A 16,896-nucleotide genomic window follows, 5' to 3' on the forward strand; every position below is an offset into this window, starting at 1 on the left:
CAGCAGCAAGGGGGAAGAAGGCGGGCAGGCAGGCAGAGGCAAACATGGAGGCTGCGGCAGGACACCAAGAGCCTGTTTCAACAGCAGCAGGCCAGCTATGGCTGGTCAGACCAACTTTCCCTGATCGGACTCCACCTACTCAGACTAGGAGGCAGGACTCCTACAAAAGAAAAAGAACTGGACTGGTCCTCTGAAGACAGGGCTCTGGGCCTGTCACGGACCCAGACTGATCACAAGTGCCCTGAGCCTCAGTCTCCTCAATACTCTGAGGGTAATTATTGCAACCTTGATTCTCCTCCCCTCTGGACTGTCTTGAGTAAAGGGCTTATGTAACGAAGACGACAATGAAAATGGTAATCCTAATCATAGCTAGCACTTGATGACTACCTGGCCCAGAGCAGATGACAGCAGCAGCAGCCGCCGCCGCCGCCACCTTCCACCACGACTGCTCACTGCATGTCTACTGTAGCCAGGTCTGTGCTAGGTGCTCTACGTACTGTACCTCAGTAAAACCTAACAACCACCCGCAAAGTAAAAACCATGATCGGCATTTTTAGGTAAGGAAACTTAGGCTAAGACTCATAAGGTCATAATTAATACCCACAGCTCCATATGACTCTAAAGCCTCTTCCGGTCTGTTCTTTCTATACGTATTCCCTCTAAAAACTGGCCTGAGGGATGACTTGGATCTGCAACCGGAAGACTTCCTGGCACTAACACGCTGCTCGTCTCGCATCTGTCCGCAACAGCTCTGCTCTTCCCAGCTGGATAACCCCCAGCACGCATGCACTCACAAAGACTGAGCACATCCTGCCAGCTCCATTGAAGATTTATTCTTCCTGGGGCAGGAAGTGAGGCCTTCCTGACCATACTGCATTAACCACTCTAATGGACTGGCTTCCATTCATAATTTTGTAACCACGGGGCAGGCACGCGTGACAGTCAACATTTTTCTTTCCCTTGGCCAGCTTCTCATAAATGTTCTAGCTCTGTCAGGAGCTGCCCACCACCCACCTGCCTCCCACTGAAGGCTGTAAGGCCTAAGGGGCCAGAGACAGAACAAGAATGGGCTTCAGTGCCTAACCTCAGCTCTGCTATGGTCCTGCAGCCCAGAACACAGAGTCAAAAGACTCAACCCAGTCCCTGCAAATCACTGACAGCACAACCCTACAAAACGTTATCTATACTCCCTGAGCCCCAAACTCCTCATCAGCAAAAAGGGAATATTATCTATTTCACAGGTTTTTTTTTTAAAGAAATTTATTTAATTTTATTATTAATTCTTTTTTTCTAACTTGACTAGAGAGAGAGAGAAAGGGAAAGTGAGAAAGCAAGTTGTCAGGCCCAGGATTTGAACTGTCCTCAGTCATGTGGGAGTCTAGTGCCTTAATCACCATGCCACCTGCCAGCTTCCATAGGGTTCTTTTTAAGATTGGTATAACTGCCTCTATTTTATCTCCACATTAAATTAGCCACTTTTATTATCCTTACTTCCTCGCCATTATTTTCACTTTAAGGTGGATTCTCAATGTATACACAATGGAAATTGTGTTCTCTTGTATTTATACATGATTTTGGTGTCTGAGTGCTTATGTGGGACTGAATCTTCTGCACAGTTCCTGACACAAGAAACAGCATAAAGCACATGCTCTATGCATGTGCCAAATACTCTGTGCAATAAGTACATGAGTAAAATGGTAAATACGCAGTTCTTAAAGGACACGTTGTATTTGCACCCGCAGCTTTACTAAACTCAACACTTTTATGAGATACATATTATACACATTTTATTAAGAAAATAAAATTTGGGGCCAGCAGGTGGCATGGTGGCTAAGGTGCTGGATACCACGGTTCAAGTTCTGGGCCTGGTGGTTTGCTTTCTCACTTTCTCTCTCTCTGTCTCTCTCTGGTCAAATTAAAATGAATAAATGAATGAACAAAAATTTTAAAAATAAATAAGTCTAAAAAATTTCAAATAACTTGCAAAGTTCATGCAAATTAGCTAAAGGTAAGCATTTAGGTCTTTGAAAACGATACACCATAATGATGATTTTTACAAGTTGACGCACACTAGACAGAGCCTCGATATTTGGATTCAAAACTTATAAAAGACTCGTAAAAGCCCAGTGAGATATGTGCTATCCGTATTAACCACGACTTTCCCAATATACCAGTGGGCTTCAACCACCAAAATTACATAAGCAGGTTCCAAGCAGCCTCCCTCAGAAGAGCCCAACTCTGTTTTTACTAGGAGAAGAGGCACCGTTCTCAATCTCTGAGTTCTAGTACTCTGAATAAGCCCTTCTCCCAGGCCATCCACAGCCCGTCTGCCAACATTTCTGCGTGGCTAAGGTGCTGGATACCACGGTTCAAGTTCTGGGCCTGGTGGTTTGCTTTCTCACTTTCTCTCTCTCTGTCTCTCTCTGGTCAAATTAAAATGAATAAATGAATGAACAAAAATTTTAAAAATAAATAAGTCTAAAAAATTTCAAATAACTTGCAAAGTTCATGCAAATTAGCTAAAGGTAAGCATTTAGGTCTTTGAAAACGATACACCATAATGATGATTTTTACAAGTTGACGCACACTAGACAGAGCCTCGATATTTGGATTCAAAACTTATAAAAGACTCGTAAAAGCCCAGTGAGATATGTGCTATCCGTATTAACCACGACTTTCCCAATATACCAGTGGGCTTCAACCACCAAAATTACATAAGCAGGTTCCAAGCAGCCTCCCTCAGAGGAGCCCAACTCTGTTTTTACTAGGAGAAGAGGCACCGTTCTCAATCTCTGAGTTCTAGTACTCTGAATAAGCCCTTCTCCCAGGCCATCCACAGCCCGTCTGCCAACATTTCTGCCTGACAACCAAAGAGTAGAGTGCAAGGAAACCCAAGTATTGCGTGTTCCCTTCATGGCTTTCCTCTGCTGAAGACAAGATCTTGGGTCAACAGGCTTCAGCAATGAGGTCAGAGTTCTCCTGACAGAATAAATAAGCAGCACGAAGAGGAGCCACCAAATAAATGGCAACTTCAATGTCTAGTGGAACCCCGGGCCAAGTAATGGCAAGGCCATTAGATGAGCATCAAAGAGACATGGGTTGAAATCTCTCGACATGGATCCTGAACTGCAGCTGTGAAATAGTGCTTTCAGAGACTTAAAATGATGGTTTTCTGCTGAGACTTCCTCATTTATTTCTAGAAAGTCACAGACCCAGGCCCATCTCCACATGGATCCTGAACTTCAGCAGTGCAACAGTGGCTTCAGAGACTTAACATGAAGATTTTCTGCTGAGACTTCTTCCTCACTTATTTCTAGTAGGTAGTATTGCCTGTATCCATTTCTCTCTGCCTCTCTGTGTCTCCCTGAGTCTTTGAATTTTTAAATTTTTTTAAGGTAAAGTATTCTCTGGGCTTTCAAGCCCCTTTGTCAATAGGTGGCTCTCCCCTTCTGTTTAGGAAAGGCACAAACCCAGGCCCATCTCCACATGGATCCTGAACTTCAGCAGTGCAACAGTGCTTTCGCACAGCGCACCACACGGTTTTCTATTTTTGCATTTTAATATTAAAATCTATAGTTTTTATTATTTATTTTTATTATTTTATATTTTCTTCTTTCCTTTTCTTTAATTCTTTTCTTTTTTTTTTAATCTTTACTCATTGGCTTCTCAGCCTCTACTCACTAAGTGTCTAGACAGGTCCAAGTGAACAGGATCTAAACATCTGAACACAGCTAGGGTCAGAATATTCCTCTATTCTCACTGATTCTGATGCACAAAGAGTGAGAATGGAACAAAAAAAAAGAGATTGTATATCCTCCTCCTGCTTGCCTCTAAACACTCAGACTGAACTTCAAGAATTAAAAGAAACGCACCATCCATCAGATGACTAGAAATCACCGCAGGGTCATAAGAAATATGGAAAAACAAGAAAATACCTCTCCTCCAAGGAAAAATAACTCCTCTTCATCCTCAGACAGTATGATGAAATTCATGGAAATGTCTGATAAAGAATTTAGAATTTTCATGGTGACAAAGCTCACAGAGATCGAAGAGAAGAGAGACAATGAACTGCAGAAGAGGCAGGGGGAAAGGAGCTGACGAGCTTCAGAAGGTGAGGAAATTCTTGCAAGATCTAAAAGAGGAATTACACACTTTAAAAAAGAATCAAATGAGGAACCAGCAGTTAGCGTAATGGCTATGTCGCTGGACTCCCTCGTAGTCGACCGCGGTTCGTGTCCCGGACCCGGTGGCTTAAAACTCATGCCGGGCGCGTGTGTGTGCGTGCCCAAGATCCCGAGAGGAGAATGGAGGAGAAGGGATTGCGGCGTGACCATCCCCCCTGGGGGGTGATTTCTCGCTTTCTGTCTCTATGTCTCTCTCTCTGTCTGTCTGGCGAGCGCACGCGCCCTACAGTGAAAATCTCTCCAAAAAAAAAAAAAAAAAAAAAATCAAATGAACCTGTTAGAGATGAAGACTATAATACAGGAAGTCAAAACTTCCCTTGAAAGTATTCAAAGCAGACTAGATCACACTGAGAATCAAATCACAGATGCAGAAGATAGAATCGCTGGCATAGAAAAATCCACTATGAAGACTGAGAATATTGTCCAAAAACATGAGAATACTATATGAGAAATACTAGATACCATCGAACATCCAAAAATCTGGATAATTGGTATTCCAGAAGTGGAAGAGACCCATAAGGGCACGGACAATCTATTCCATGAAATCCTGGAAGAAAACTTTCCAAACCTACAGAAGCACTCAAAGATCCAGTCCCAAGAAATAAAGGACCCCCAATAGAATCAACCCAAGAAGAGCATCTCCAAGACACATTATAGCCAGATTGAGCAAAACCACAGACAAAGACAAGATTGGCAAGAGAGAAACGGCAAGTTATCTACAAGGGATATCCCATCAGGCTGACAGCAGATCTGTCATTAGATATAATGTGAGTGAGGAAAGAATGAGAAAATATATTCAAACTGTTAAGGGAAAAACAATTGCAACCATGGACACTATACCCAGCAAGATTATCCTTCATATGGGAAGAAAAGACAAGAACATTCTCAGATAAACAAAATCTGAAAGAATTTACTAACACCAGACCAGATCTCCAAGAAATTCTGCAGCGAGTGCTATTCTAGGAAAATTAAATACACTCACACAGAAATAAGACTTCAAAAACTAAGAAAATGGCCAACTTAATTGTGTGGACAAGTCTGGAGTTGAATATTATATCCCAGAATTTAATTGGGAAAATTGAATCACAACAAAAAATAAAGTACATGAGACTGAACTGGTGAAATAGAATTTTACGACTTTTGACTAAAACATTGTTGATTTTTTTTTTCTAGGCTTTGTTTTCCCGATTTTAAGGATTTGGGTCTTGTCTTGAGCTGCCGATAGGTTCATGTACCCACTATTTGAGAACAGAATCCCAACCTGTTTCCTGGCTTTCAGTTTTAAGCATATTTCCTTAGCATTTCTTTGATTTATTAAAGTTAAATCTGCCTTTCTTGAAATTAAAAAATATAGTAAAAATACGTAATTAATGACCATAGTATACTACATAGCATCAGCTAGGTGCTACCTTATAGTGTATTCATTCTACTCAGAGTTTCATGCCTTAAGTAAGACATGTATTCATAGATATGTATATCTCAGCAGAGCTTGCTATTGAAAGTAGTTAGATTATTTAAGAAATTTTGTGAATCAATAAAATGTGGGGAGAAAAAAGGAGAAAATACATATATACCGATTGTGTGCTATAGCAGAAACTGGAAGTCTGTAAGGTACAGAAGCTGAGAAGGCAACGGTAGATATTAGAGAAAGTGAAGAGAGGGGTAATATGGGGGGAGGGTAATGGAAGGAGGGAGGGAGGGGAACGGGGAAAGGAAAAAAGGTATGTTGAATGACAAAAAAATGAAAAGCTATTTGCTGATGGTTATATATAGTAATGTCTTCATCTCTTGACTGATACACATCATATTCATGCTAGAAAAAGCAATGTTGTACACTGTAAAGATGAATGTGATTAAATGTAAATTAAAATAATTTTTAAAAAGAAAAATAAATAAATAAATCTCTTACCAGATTTCTCTCCCAAACACCAAATTTGTATAAGCAACTGTCCTATAAGAAGTTCTCTCAGGCAGTATCCAACCTCTTTACTCTTAACCTCTACTTCTTTCTTTCTCCGTGAATAATATCACTCACTTGTAAGTCATTTTCACATTCAGTCAATCACAAAACTCTATCAACTCTACTTACTAAGTATCTCTCAAATCCATCCATCTCTTTCCATCTGTACTTTGGCTACCACCTTCATCCAAACCATCATTCTACCAGGAACTAACAATAACTTCCTGACTCGCCTGGTACACTCTGATCTCCTCTGACCTGTTCTCTGCACTGTGGCTGAAGTGACTTTTTTGAAATCTGTAATTTATCATGCTAGTCCACTATTTGGTGTTCATCTGCTCTAGTATGAAACTAGAAGTGTCTCTTTTGAGCTAAGGACTACATTTACCCAAAATGAAAAGAAAACAATAGAATTTGAAGAAGCAACAGTGAGTTGGCTGTGGATACTCACCTCCTGTCCTGTGGCCACGTCCATTGCAGTGTACACAGTGCCCGAAGCACTGAAAAGTAGGGGAGAGAGAAGGGAAAGAACCGGTGTTCAGTAAGTGGTATTTGTCAAATGCAGCTCTACGTACAATCTGCAGTGTGTGAATAATAACAGAGGCAAAGTAAGCCCCCCTCCTTGTAACTTTCCCATTTTCGTATTTGAGAGGCAATATGTGGTGGGATAAAAAGAAAATACTACACTGAGCAGGTTATTTAACTTCTCTAAGCTTTTCTTTTCTTGGTTAAGAAGTGAACATAAAAATACAGAATTTAAATCAATTAATTCATGTGACACAGTTAGCCAAGGAACCCTAGGGAGAAGTGCAGAATGAGATGGAAGAGACGGCTTATAATTTATCAAAAAGAGATAGGAAGTTCAGTAACATTCTCTTTCTTAATCTGGCTGCTGGTTACATAGGCTATATTCACTTAACAAAAATTCTTTGAGTTGTACACTTACGTATGTTATCTTCAATTAAAGTTTACATTAAAAATTGTAACATTTGGGGAACCAGCAGTTAGCGTAAAGGCTATGTCACTAGACTCCCACGTAGTCGACCTCAGTTCGCATCCCAGACCCGGTGGCTTAAAACTCACGCCGGGCGCGTGTGCGTGCGTGCCCAAGATCCCGAGAGGAGAATGGAGGAGAAGGGATTGCGGCATGACCATCCCCCCTGGGGGGTGATTTCTCGCTTTCTGTCTCTATGTCTCTCTCTGTCTGTCTGGCAAGAGCACGCACCCTATAGGAAAAACCTCTCAAAACAAACAAACAAAAAAACTGTAACGTTGGGACCAACAGATGGCATGGTGATTATGTCACTGGACTCCCACGTGGCTAACCATGGTTCAAGTTTCAAGGTGGCTTGAAACTCACACTGGGCATATGTGCATGTGTGCCCAAAATCCCAAGAGAAGAATTGTGGAGAAGGGATTGCAGCATGGCCATCCTCCCTGGGGAGTGATTTCTTGCTTTCTGTCTCTCTGGCAAGTGCATGTGCTCTACAGGAAAAAAATCTCTCTTTGAAAAAATGTAAAAACCCTGTAACTTTAAGTAAACTGTAGAAGTTTGAGGAACCACACATAATAATCTAAAATAATCTTAAAATTCCCTTTCTACTCTGATATTATATCAGTTTGACCCTCTGAAATGGTGCTTTTCAATCATTTATCCTACAAAGAGGATGTGCGCATTTTATTTTCTGTAGTTGGTTTTATAAAGTAGGCTTTTAATTTTCATTTTGCAAACACACTCCCAGAAAATCTACTACCACTTCTTCCTATACTCCCAAGTTACGAATACCCTGCTAGACATGTATGTGCACATTTATGTACATTTATGTATGTATGTACACATTCACATATACAGACAAGGAGAAAGAGTGGCGGGGGAGAGGGGAAGGAGACGAGGAGGAAGGGAGGGATGCTAGAAACAGTGCTAGGAATGCCATCATGTTCATGTGCAATAGCCAAAACCTTCATTTTATACCTATAAGCACGTGGGAGTGAGAATTTACAATCCGTATTTGTATATGCCATATGTCAGGTATATACAATGCAACTCCAAGAAATGTAAAATGTTGGTTTATTGCAAGAATGCATTCTGGACAAGCCCTGAGATTGTGCTTCCAGGAGAAGTCAGGTTAATTCAGGGGGAAGGTCACTTGTAAGTATGCCCCGCAGCTAGAAGTTATGGTCACGAGCTCCCTAACCACCACTTTTCAGCTATGTGCCCAGAAACTGTGATCATAATGTATCATCTATCATTTAAGATTAGATTATTTGCACTGCAAATAATAAACTCCTCCACTCCATGATCATCCTACCCCTAGCCACCTTCAGCCATAAAGTTAGTGTCCACCTTCCTCTCCCCACCCTGCACTGATCTTCCTCCGTACCAGATGCAATGTCCCTTTTTTTTTTTTTTTTTTTTTTTCATTTCACTCGAAGCCAGTATGGGGGAAGAGAGCCAACCAGAGCCCATTACCAGCTCCCTAGACGAGCTATTCTTAAAGGACAAACAAGCCCAAGCCTCAGGAGCCTTGACATCTTGAGATTGGGTCTCTGTAATTACAAAGTTCTGAAAACTAGCCGGGCCCGCTGTCTAGTACTTGATTACTTTTACCTGGAATAGATAAATGACTAGACATACAGATTCCAGGTCCAAAAGAGCAGCAATCTTCAGGTAAAAAGGGTAAACTGTTAAAAGGGAAAATGATGCAAGCAAAAATTATAATAGTGCCTATTTGTCACACTGGCATTTATATTTTTAAATTATGGAATGTGGAAATAAGAGCACTGGTGTTTAATAAATATTTAATTCTTCCCTTAGCACTAACAGACCTGTCAAGAAAGCAATGAAAGAAGTAGATGTTGAGTACCTACAGATCGCACACATCTCTAATAAAAAACAAAACAAAACAAACTTGAAAACAAGCTTGAAAAAAGACACCACACACATGTGCGCATGCCCAGTATTCTCATGGGATGAAAACTTGCAAGAAAAAGTGTTACAACTCTATTGGGGGTTCTCTCTCTCTCTCTCTTGCATGTGTACATGGCCTTTAGCATTAAAAAACAAAAACAACAACAACAAAAAACTAACATGAATTTTGGAAGTGAAAAGCCCTCAAATCCACAAACCCTCTGCTTAGATTTACAAATGAAGGGGAACCAGCTGTTGGAATAATGGCTATGTCGCTGGACTCCCATATAGTCAACCACAGTTCAAGTCCTGGACCTGGTGGCTTAAACTCACACCAGGAGTGAGTGCGAGCATCTCCAAGATCCTGAGAGGAGAATGGAGGAGAAGGGATTGCAGCGTGGCCATTCCCACTGCGCGGTGACTTCTCGCTTTCTGTCTGTCTCTCCCTTGTCTTTCTGGCGAGTGCACACGCCCTATAGCAAAAACCTCTCCAAAAAAAATTTACAGAGAATGGACCTGACTGGTTCAAACTTGTCCATGCACCTTTCTGCTACATTTCTAATCTCTCAATTTAACAAAAAGAGATGCCATCCCATATTACTCTAAGGCAGGTACTTTTCAAGGTGTTAAGTGTCTTATACCAGCTCAAGCTAAACAGAAACATATCTAGAAGAAAAAACACTGGAACCGAGAAAAATATGAGATCCACTCAAGTCTAGAGTTGTTTTGAGGATTAAACAGGGCAAACTACAGTATGCTGAATGAACAGTCATTGTTTATAGAGAGATGTAATCTGCACAAATCTTTGGTGTACAGTGTGATGGCTTCTCGCATATGCAAACACCCATATGCTTACCACCAAGGTCACTCCCATTTCCCTTATGCCTCTTCCCACTCCACTTCTCCCTCCCAGGGATAACCATTCGTCTTGATTCTATTAGCGTATATACAAAGGAACTTCAAAAAGCTCAGGGAAAAATAGAATTAAAGTACAAGTTTATTTTGGTGCAAAAAATGTTGAAATCCACGTATAGTTTTTTCATAATACGTTTTACATGAGCTTTTTGAAGAACCTTCATATTAGTTTTGCCTATTCGTGAACTTCATATAAATAGATACATACAATATTTGGCTTTAGGGGGAATTTTTGTTTGTTTTTCAGTTTTTGCTATAGGGCACATGCACTTGCCAGAGAGGCAGAGAGAAAAAAAGAGAGAGAAAGTGAGAAATCCTCCCCCACCTCGAGGATGGCCATACCACAATCCTTTCTCATCCATTCTCCTCTAGGGATTTTGGGCCTATATGCCTGGAGTGATTTTCAAGCTGCTGGGTCCAGGACTTGAACCACAATGTAGCTATGTGGGATTCAGCCCCCTTAACCTCCACACCACCTGCCAGCCCCACAATCTGGTTTCTATCTGGCTTCTTTTGCTCAAAATAATGGTCAACACTTCTAAGAGTTATCATAGAACATTATAATTGTCTGTCTGCCTGTATAGCTCCGTCTGTCAACCTGAGGTCCTTGAAGACAGACTTCACAGCTATATTCACCATGCCTAGCATACGACAGAAACTCAGTGGAGGTCTGCCCAGTTCAGCACAGAGGACAGCATATAAGATGCAGAGAAGGGAACAGCGAGTAGGAGTCATGAAGCTGGGCCTCCACCTAGACAAATACACCAAATTACACCGGCCAAAGGTCTATATTTCTGTGCCTTCAATCTCCTATCAGTGCTGGTAGGTGTCCGGCTCGGGCAAACAGGGCTGATCTGGACCAGCAAAGTGTGGTTTGGGAGGCTGGCTTTGTGCTAAGAAAATAAATGGGTCTCCCATTCTCACTGCAGGGGTATTTTTAGCAACGTGGTCAGTTAATGGCCCATCTCTCTTATTAAGCATAATTCTGCCAAACCTAAAGCCTAACACAGTACCTTCAAGGGGTGTGGGGTGAGGTGGAGAAAGTGAAACAAGGTTTATGAGAGGCAGAACAAAAGCAAAAGCATATATGGTGGCACACACAATTGTACGTCATTTCTCCAGGTAAACGCCCCTACTAACCCTTGTCCAATCTTCTCAAACCGTGTATATTTCTTCTTAGGATCGCCCACACTCACTATGCTCCCTTTGAAAGAAAGAGAGACCGTGAATCATTTTTCCCAGATCAAGATAAAAAAAATAAAAACAGGCCCCATGCTCCTCCCCCAGCCCCTGAAGTTGGCAAGGATCAAAGAACTACCTCCACTGCCCAAAAAGCTTACTAAGCAGGCCCTTAGACTCCCCCCTATAAACCCTGACCGACCTAAAGTGTCATCTCCTTGACTACTTCTCTTTATAGTAACCTATTCCATTTCTAAACTCCTAAAAGCCATTCATTCCTTCTTCAACTCATTCATTCAGTAAACATTTGCTCATTTTTATTTACCAAGCTATGGAGAGTGCTAGGAAGAGGGATGGATGAGACACAGCTAAGACAGTCTCTGCTCTCCAGGAGCTTAATCTCGTGAAGGAGAACAAGTGTAAAGTTCCCTAAAAATATAATAATTGCTGTGCTAAACCCAAAGATTACAAAAGAGGTAGAAAAATGCAGATGGGAAAGGCTTCAGAAAGGTGATATCTGAGCCGCTTTCACAGGATAAGGAGGAGAGAAAGTAGGGAAATGTCTGCTGCAAGAAGACTTCAAATGCAAAGGCACAGATGTGAGAGCTCACAGGTTTCATGACTTGGATTCTAGAGGTGGGGAAAGCAGGCCCATAGAAGGGGAGATACTTCCCCAAGGTCACAAAGCAAGCTGGTATCAGTGAACAGGAGCTTGGTTTTTAGTCTCTTGGTCCCGTGTGCTTTCCACTAGTACTAATTACTAGAATTGGGTACTTTCCACATACATTACCTCAACTGATTTACAAATGGGATGGGTGTTAACGTCCCTACTTAAAAGAGAAAAAAGAGGCTCAGAAAATGGTAGGCAATTGCCCAAGACGCCAGGGCAGAGGTACAGCTAGAGCTTCCACCCAAGTGTCCCAACTTCCAGGCCAGTCTGCTTTCCATAATTCTAAGCATTACTGTTTAAAATTTATTTTTCAAACATTTATTCACTTATTTTTCTATCTATCTGTTGTGATTTTCAAGCTGCCAGGTCCAGGACTAGAACCATAATAGGCCATGTGGGAATCCAGTGCCTTCATCACCACGCCACCAACTGCCCCACTGTTTAAAATTTAAAAATCCAATTTAGGGAACGAGACTACCTACAGACGATAAATAGGTAAGTGAGTGGCTTTTCTTACTTCATCATTTTAGGAGGACTTGGAACAAGGGTAATTTTTGAGTAAGGTTTTTATTTTTTTTGGAGAGATTTTTGATATAGGGTGCGTGTGCTCTCTGGAGAGACAGAGAGACAGAAAGCGAGAAATCACCCCTCAGGGGAGATGGCCACATTGCAATTCCATCTCCTCCATTCTCCTCTCAGGATCTTGGACATGCACGCACACACGTCGGACATGAGTTTTTAGCTGCCCGATCTGGGTCTCAAACTGTGGTTGATTTTTTAAGTCAAACAAGGCCCAGCCCGGTGGCACAGTCCACAGTGAACTCAGGGCTGGAAGCCACATGGTTGACCAGGAGTTCAGACCCCAAGGCCAATTTGAAAACACACCAGGCAGGTATGCAGGCCCTGACATCCTAAGGAGCTGGTGGGCTGAGGAAAAGGGACCACAGTGTTGGGAGACCCACCCAAGGTGCTTTCTCTCTCATGTGTGTACGCATTATCATCAAAAAGTTTAAACTGGAAAAAAAAAAAAAAAAAAAAAGTCAAGAGCCAGTGGGTGAGGTTGTGGTTGAGTGGTTAAGGTGGCTGGATCCCACATGGCTGACTGCACAGTTCAGGTCTCAGACCCAGTGGTTTGAAATTTATGCCAGGTATGTGTACATGCCCAAAATCCCGAGAGAAAAACAGAGAAGGGACTGCAGCATGGCTATCCCCCTGGGGGAGTACTTTTCTCTCTCTTTCTCTGTCTCTCTCCAGTGAGTGCACATGACCTGTGGCAAATTTTTAAAAAGTCCAACAAGAGGCCCAGCTATGGTGACATGTATTAGGTGGCTACTTAGCAAGCTGAGGCCACATAGGGACATGGGTTCACTCCCCTGCCCACCCTAAGAAGGTGGGGTATAGCAGTGCACCCCTATAATGCCAACTACTCAGGACACGAGGCAAGAGATCACGAGATGGTGAGGCCCTGTCTGAAAATACAGCACATAAAGACACACACGAAGTCAAACCATAATTATCAGGAAAAATGAAAGCGCTGCTAAACCAGAGAACCAGAAACCTCTACTTAGAAAGCAATGCCAGTGTGCAGACTTGGCCGAATTAGTCACATCGAATACTTTCTGGAAGGAAGGAAGTTCAGCGAGTAAATCAAGGGCCTTTTCCCAAGCCCGCAGATCAGTCTAGTCTTTCCTCCTAATATAATTTTCTGAAGGTTACTGAAGCACAGAAACAAGCAACCCAGATACATCCCCATTTCTGGCTACTGAAGAAATTAAAGTGGGAGTTTCCGCCTGACAGCAAGGGGCAGCAGGCTCTAGGTACAGGAGCCAGAGCCCACGTTCTAACCTGAGCCCTGACACTTACGAGCTGTGTGATTTGGGGCAGTTTTCATCTCAGAGCCTCGATCACCTTCACGTCAAAAGTGAGGATCGTAATGCCTCTCTTCACTGGGTTAATATGAAGATTAAGTGGAAAAACATCAAGAAAATATATTGCTTGTCACTTGGTACACAGTACAAGTTCACAAAATATTAGTTTCCTTTCCTCCTTTTCCTACAAACCAGATGTCTGCCCTGTCTTCTAAGTCAATGGCAAACATCAATAATCATTCACAAACAATCCTTCGCACGAGCAACACACAGGCTTCTGTCTTTCTCACCACAACATTCTAGACTATTCTCTAGATAAAAGCTATTTGTCATCTCCATAATACGCGCCTAGGGGAGGGGGTATCCTGCCCCCAAGGTAACCTATTCACATTCTCCCCATGACATCTCCAACCTGACTTGGTATCCAACCAGGGCTAGAGAGGAGGGAAGGGGCGGGCGGGGTGGGAGTGCAGGGACGGAGGAGGCGCACAGTCTGTGGCAAAGGTACCAAGTGTGGCCAGCCAGCCACATGACCGGCCTACGACCAGGACCTTGGCAGCAGGGGGATTCTATCTCTGTGCTGACCCAGTCATAGACCAAAGGAATGTTCAGAAAGCTACTAAGTGCTTACGTAATTTCTCCAAGATCTCCTCATCAGACATTTTGGGCTTCTTCTTCTGCTTCTCAGTATTCCGGGTCAAAGCGTCTGGTGGAGTGGTGGTATTCTCGGTGGGAGAAATGGGAGATGTGGCTACATCCCGAGTGGGAGTAACAGGAAGTGGCTCGATCACAGACCGCGTATAGACCTGCAAAGGCACAACCTTTGTTAGCATAGAGGACTCTCTCCTACACGTGGGGTTAGACCATCCACAGAGCAAGTCCTCCCCAACCACCCTTCCTCCTATGTCCAAAATCTGTCTCACTTCTCCTCTGCCCACCTCTCTGGGTGGGATAATCCTCCTTGCTGTCAATGTATACAACAGGAGTGAGAGTCTTGGCACTGAAGATCCTCGATAGAGGCTATCCAACTCGGGGCAAATTAGTGAGAGAGATTCTGGCACTACATGGGAACTCCTTTCATCTGAACCATTCTATACTCCCCCAGCTGAAATAAGTACCCTGTGTTTCCATAGCACTTTGCACTGCTAATATAACACTTAATATCATGTTCCATTGAGTGACTCCCTCTCTAAATCCTGACCCTTGCAGAAAAGGAGCTACTCTTATTCTTCTAGGGGCAGTGCGATGTAGTGATTTAGAAGGCAGATTCTGAAACCCGACTGTTTGGGCTTGGATTCCCATCCTTACTCTTAACACCTGTGTGACTTTGGGCACGTTACTCAACTTCTCTGTGCGTCAGTTTCCCCATCTGTAAAGCGGTGGCAGCCATGACACCTGTTGTACGGGGTTACTGTAGGAATAAACTGTTTACCATGTGTGAAATGGCTGGAGTCATGCAGGGCAGATATTAAGCACTCAAGTTTTAGCTTTTAAAAAGACTGTATTTCCTGTTAATGCATTTACTTAACAAACATGTACTGAGAACCTATCCTTCGCTTCAGCCTGTACAGAATGCCGCTCCCATCCTCTCATTCTTTTTTTTTTTTTTTTATTGTTTTATTTTTGGAGAGGTTTTTTGTTTTTTTTTTGCTATAGGGTGTGTGCGCTCACCAGACAGATAGAGAGAGACATAGAGACAGAAAGCGAGAAATCACCCCCCGGGGGGATGGTCACGCCGCAATCCCTTCTCCTCCATTCTCCTCTCGGGATCTTGGGCATGCACGCACACGCGCCCGGTGTGAGTTTTAAGCCACTGGGTCCGGGATGCAAACCGAGGTCGACTGCGTGGGAGTCCAGCAACATAGCCATTACGCTAACTGCTGGTCCCCACATCCTCTCATTCTTTTTTTTTTTTTTTATTGTTTTATTTTTGGAGAGGTTTTTTGTTTTTTTTTTGCTATAGGGTGTGTGCGCTCACCAGACAGATAGAGAGAGACATAGAGACAGAAAGCGAGAAATCACCCCCCGGGGGGATGGTCACGCCGCAATCCCTTCTCCTCCATTCTCCTCTCGGGATCTTGGGCATGCACGCACACGCGCCCGGTGTGAGTTTTAAGCCACTGGGTCCGGGATGCAAACCGAGGTCGACTGCGTGGGAGTCCAGCAACATAGCCATTACGCTAACTGCTGGTCCCCACATCCTCTCATTCTTTTTTTTTTTTTTTATTGTTTTATTTTTGGAGAGGTTTTTTGTTTTTTTTTTGCTATAGGGTGTGTGCGCTCACCAGACAGATAGAGAGAGACATAGAGACAGAAAGCGAGAAATCACCCCCCGGGGGGATGGTCACGCCGCAATCCCTTCTCCTCCATTCTCCTCTCGGGATCTTGGGCATGCACGCACACGCGCCCGGTGTGAGTTTTAAGCCACTGGGTCCGGGATGCAAACCGAGGTCGACTGCGTGGGAGTCCAGCAACATAGCCATTACGCTAACTGCTGGTCCCCACATCCTCTCATTCTTTTTTTTTTTTTTTATTGTTTTATTTTTGGAGAGGTTTTTTGTTTTTTTTTTGCTATAGGGTGTGTGCGCTCACCAGACAGATAGAGAGAGACATAGAGACAGAAAGCGAGAAATCACCCCCCGGGGGGATGGTCACGCCGCAATCCCTTCTCCTCCATTCTCCTCTCGGGATCTTGGGCATGCACGCACACGCGCCCGGTGTGAGTTTTAAGCCACTGGGTCCGGGATGCAAACCGAGGTCGACTGCGTGGGAGTCCAGCAACATAGCCATTACGCTAACTGCTGGTCCCCCCATTCTCTCATTCTTGCGAAAGAAAAAAGAAGTCATTACTACAGGGCAGAAAGCTCTAAGTATAAAAATTACCATCACGAGTTACAGAGTGTCTCTCCCCCAGAAGACACTTGTCGGCATTTATCAGAGTTTATCACAAAAATATCACAATTACCTTCTGGTAATCAGAATAGGGAATGTACATCATTCTTCTGGAGTTTTTCATCTGACCACTAGCCTAACAAAAAGCAAGCACTTGGGGGAACCAGCAGTTAGCGTAATGGCTATGTCGCTGGACTCCCACGTAGTCTACCACGGTTTGCGTCCCAGACCCGGTGGCTTAAAACTCACGCCGGGCGTGTGTCCATGCGTGCCCAAGATCCCGAGAGGAGAATGGAGGAGAAGGGACTGCGGCATGACCA

At 43.2% G+C, this 16,896-nt stretch overlaps 1 protein-coding gene across 2 annotated transcripts in view; it reads right to left on the reverse strand.

Moving 5' to 3' along the window:
* PAK1 (p21 (RAC1) activated kinase 1) overlaps positions 1-16,896 on the reverse strand; it is a 123,550-nt gene that overhangs the window by 20,338 nt on the left and 86,316 nt on the right. For both annotated transcript variants that reach the window (XM_006149976.2, XM_006149975.3), the window contains exons 7-9: positions 14,316-14,490; positions 11,108-11,171; positions 6,596-6,644 (exon numbers count right to left, since the gene is read on the reverse strand). In XM_006149976.2, the coding sequence (XP_006150038.1) occupies positions 6,596-6,644; positions 11,108-11,171; positions 14,316-14,490 (288 nt within the window). The remainder of the gene's footprint in view (positions 1-6,595; positions 6,645-11,107; positions 11,172-14,315; positions 14,491-16,896) is intronic.

This window comes from Tupaia chinensis, unplaced genomic scaffold, assembly GCF_000334495.1.
Source record: "Tupaia chinensis unplaced genomic scaffold, TupChi_1.0 Scaffold000274_1, whole genome shotgun sequence".
Classification (NCBI taxonomy): domain Eukaryota; kingdom Metazoa; phylum Chordata; class Mammalia; order Scandentia; family Tupaiidae; genus Tupaia; species Tupaia belangeri.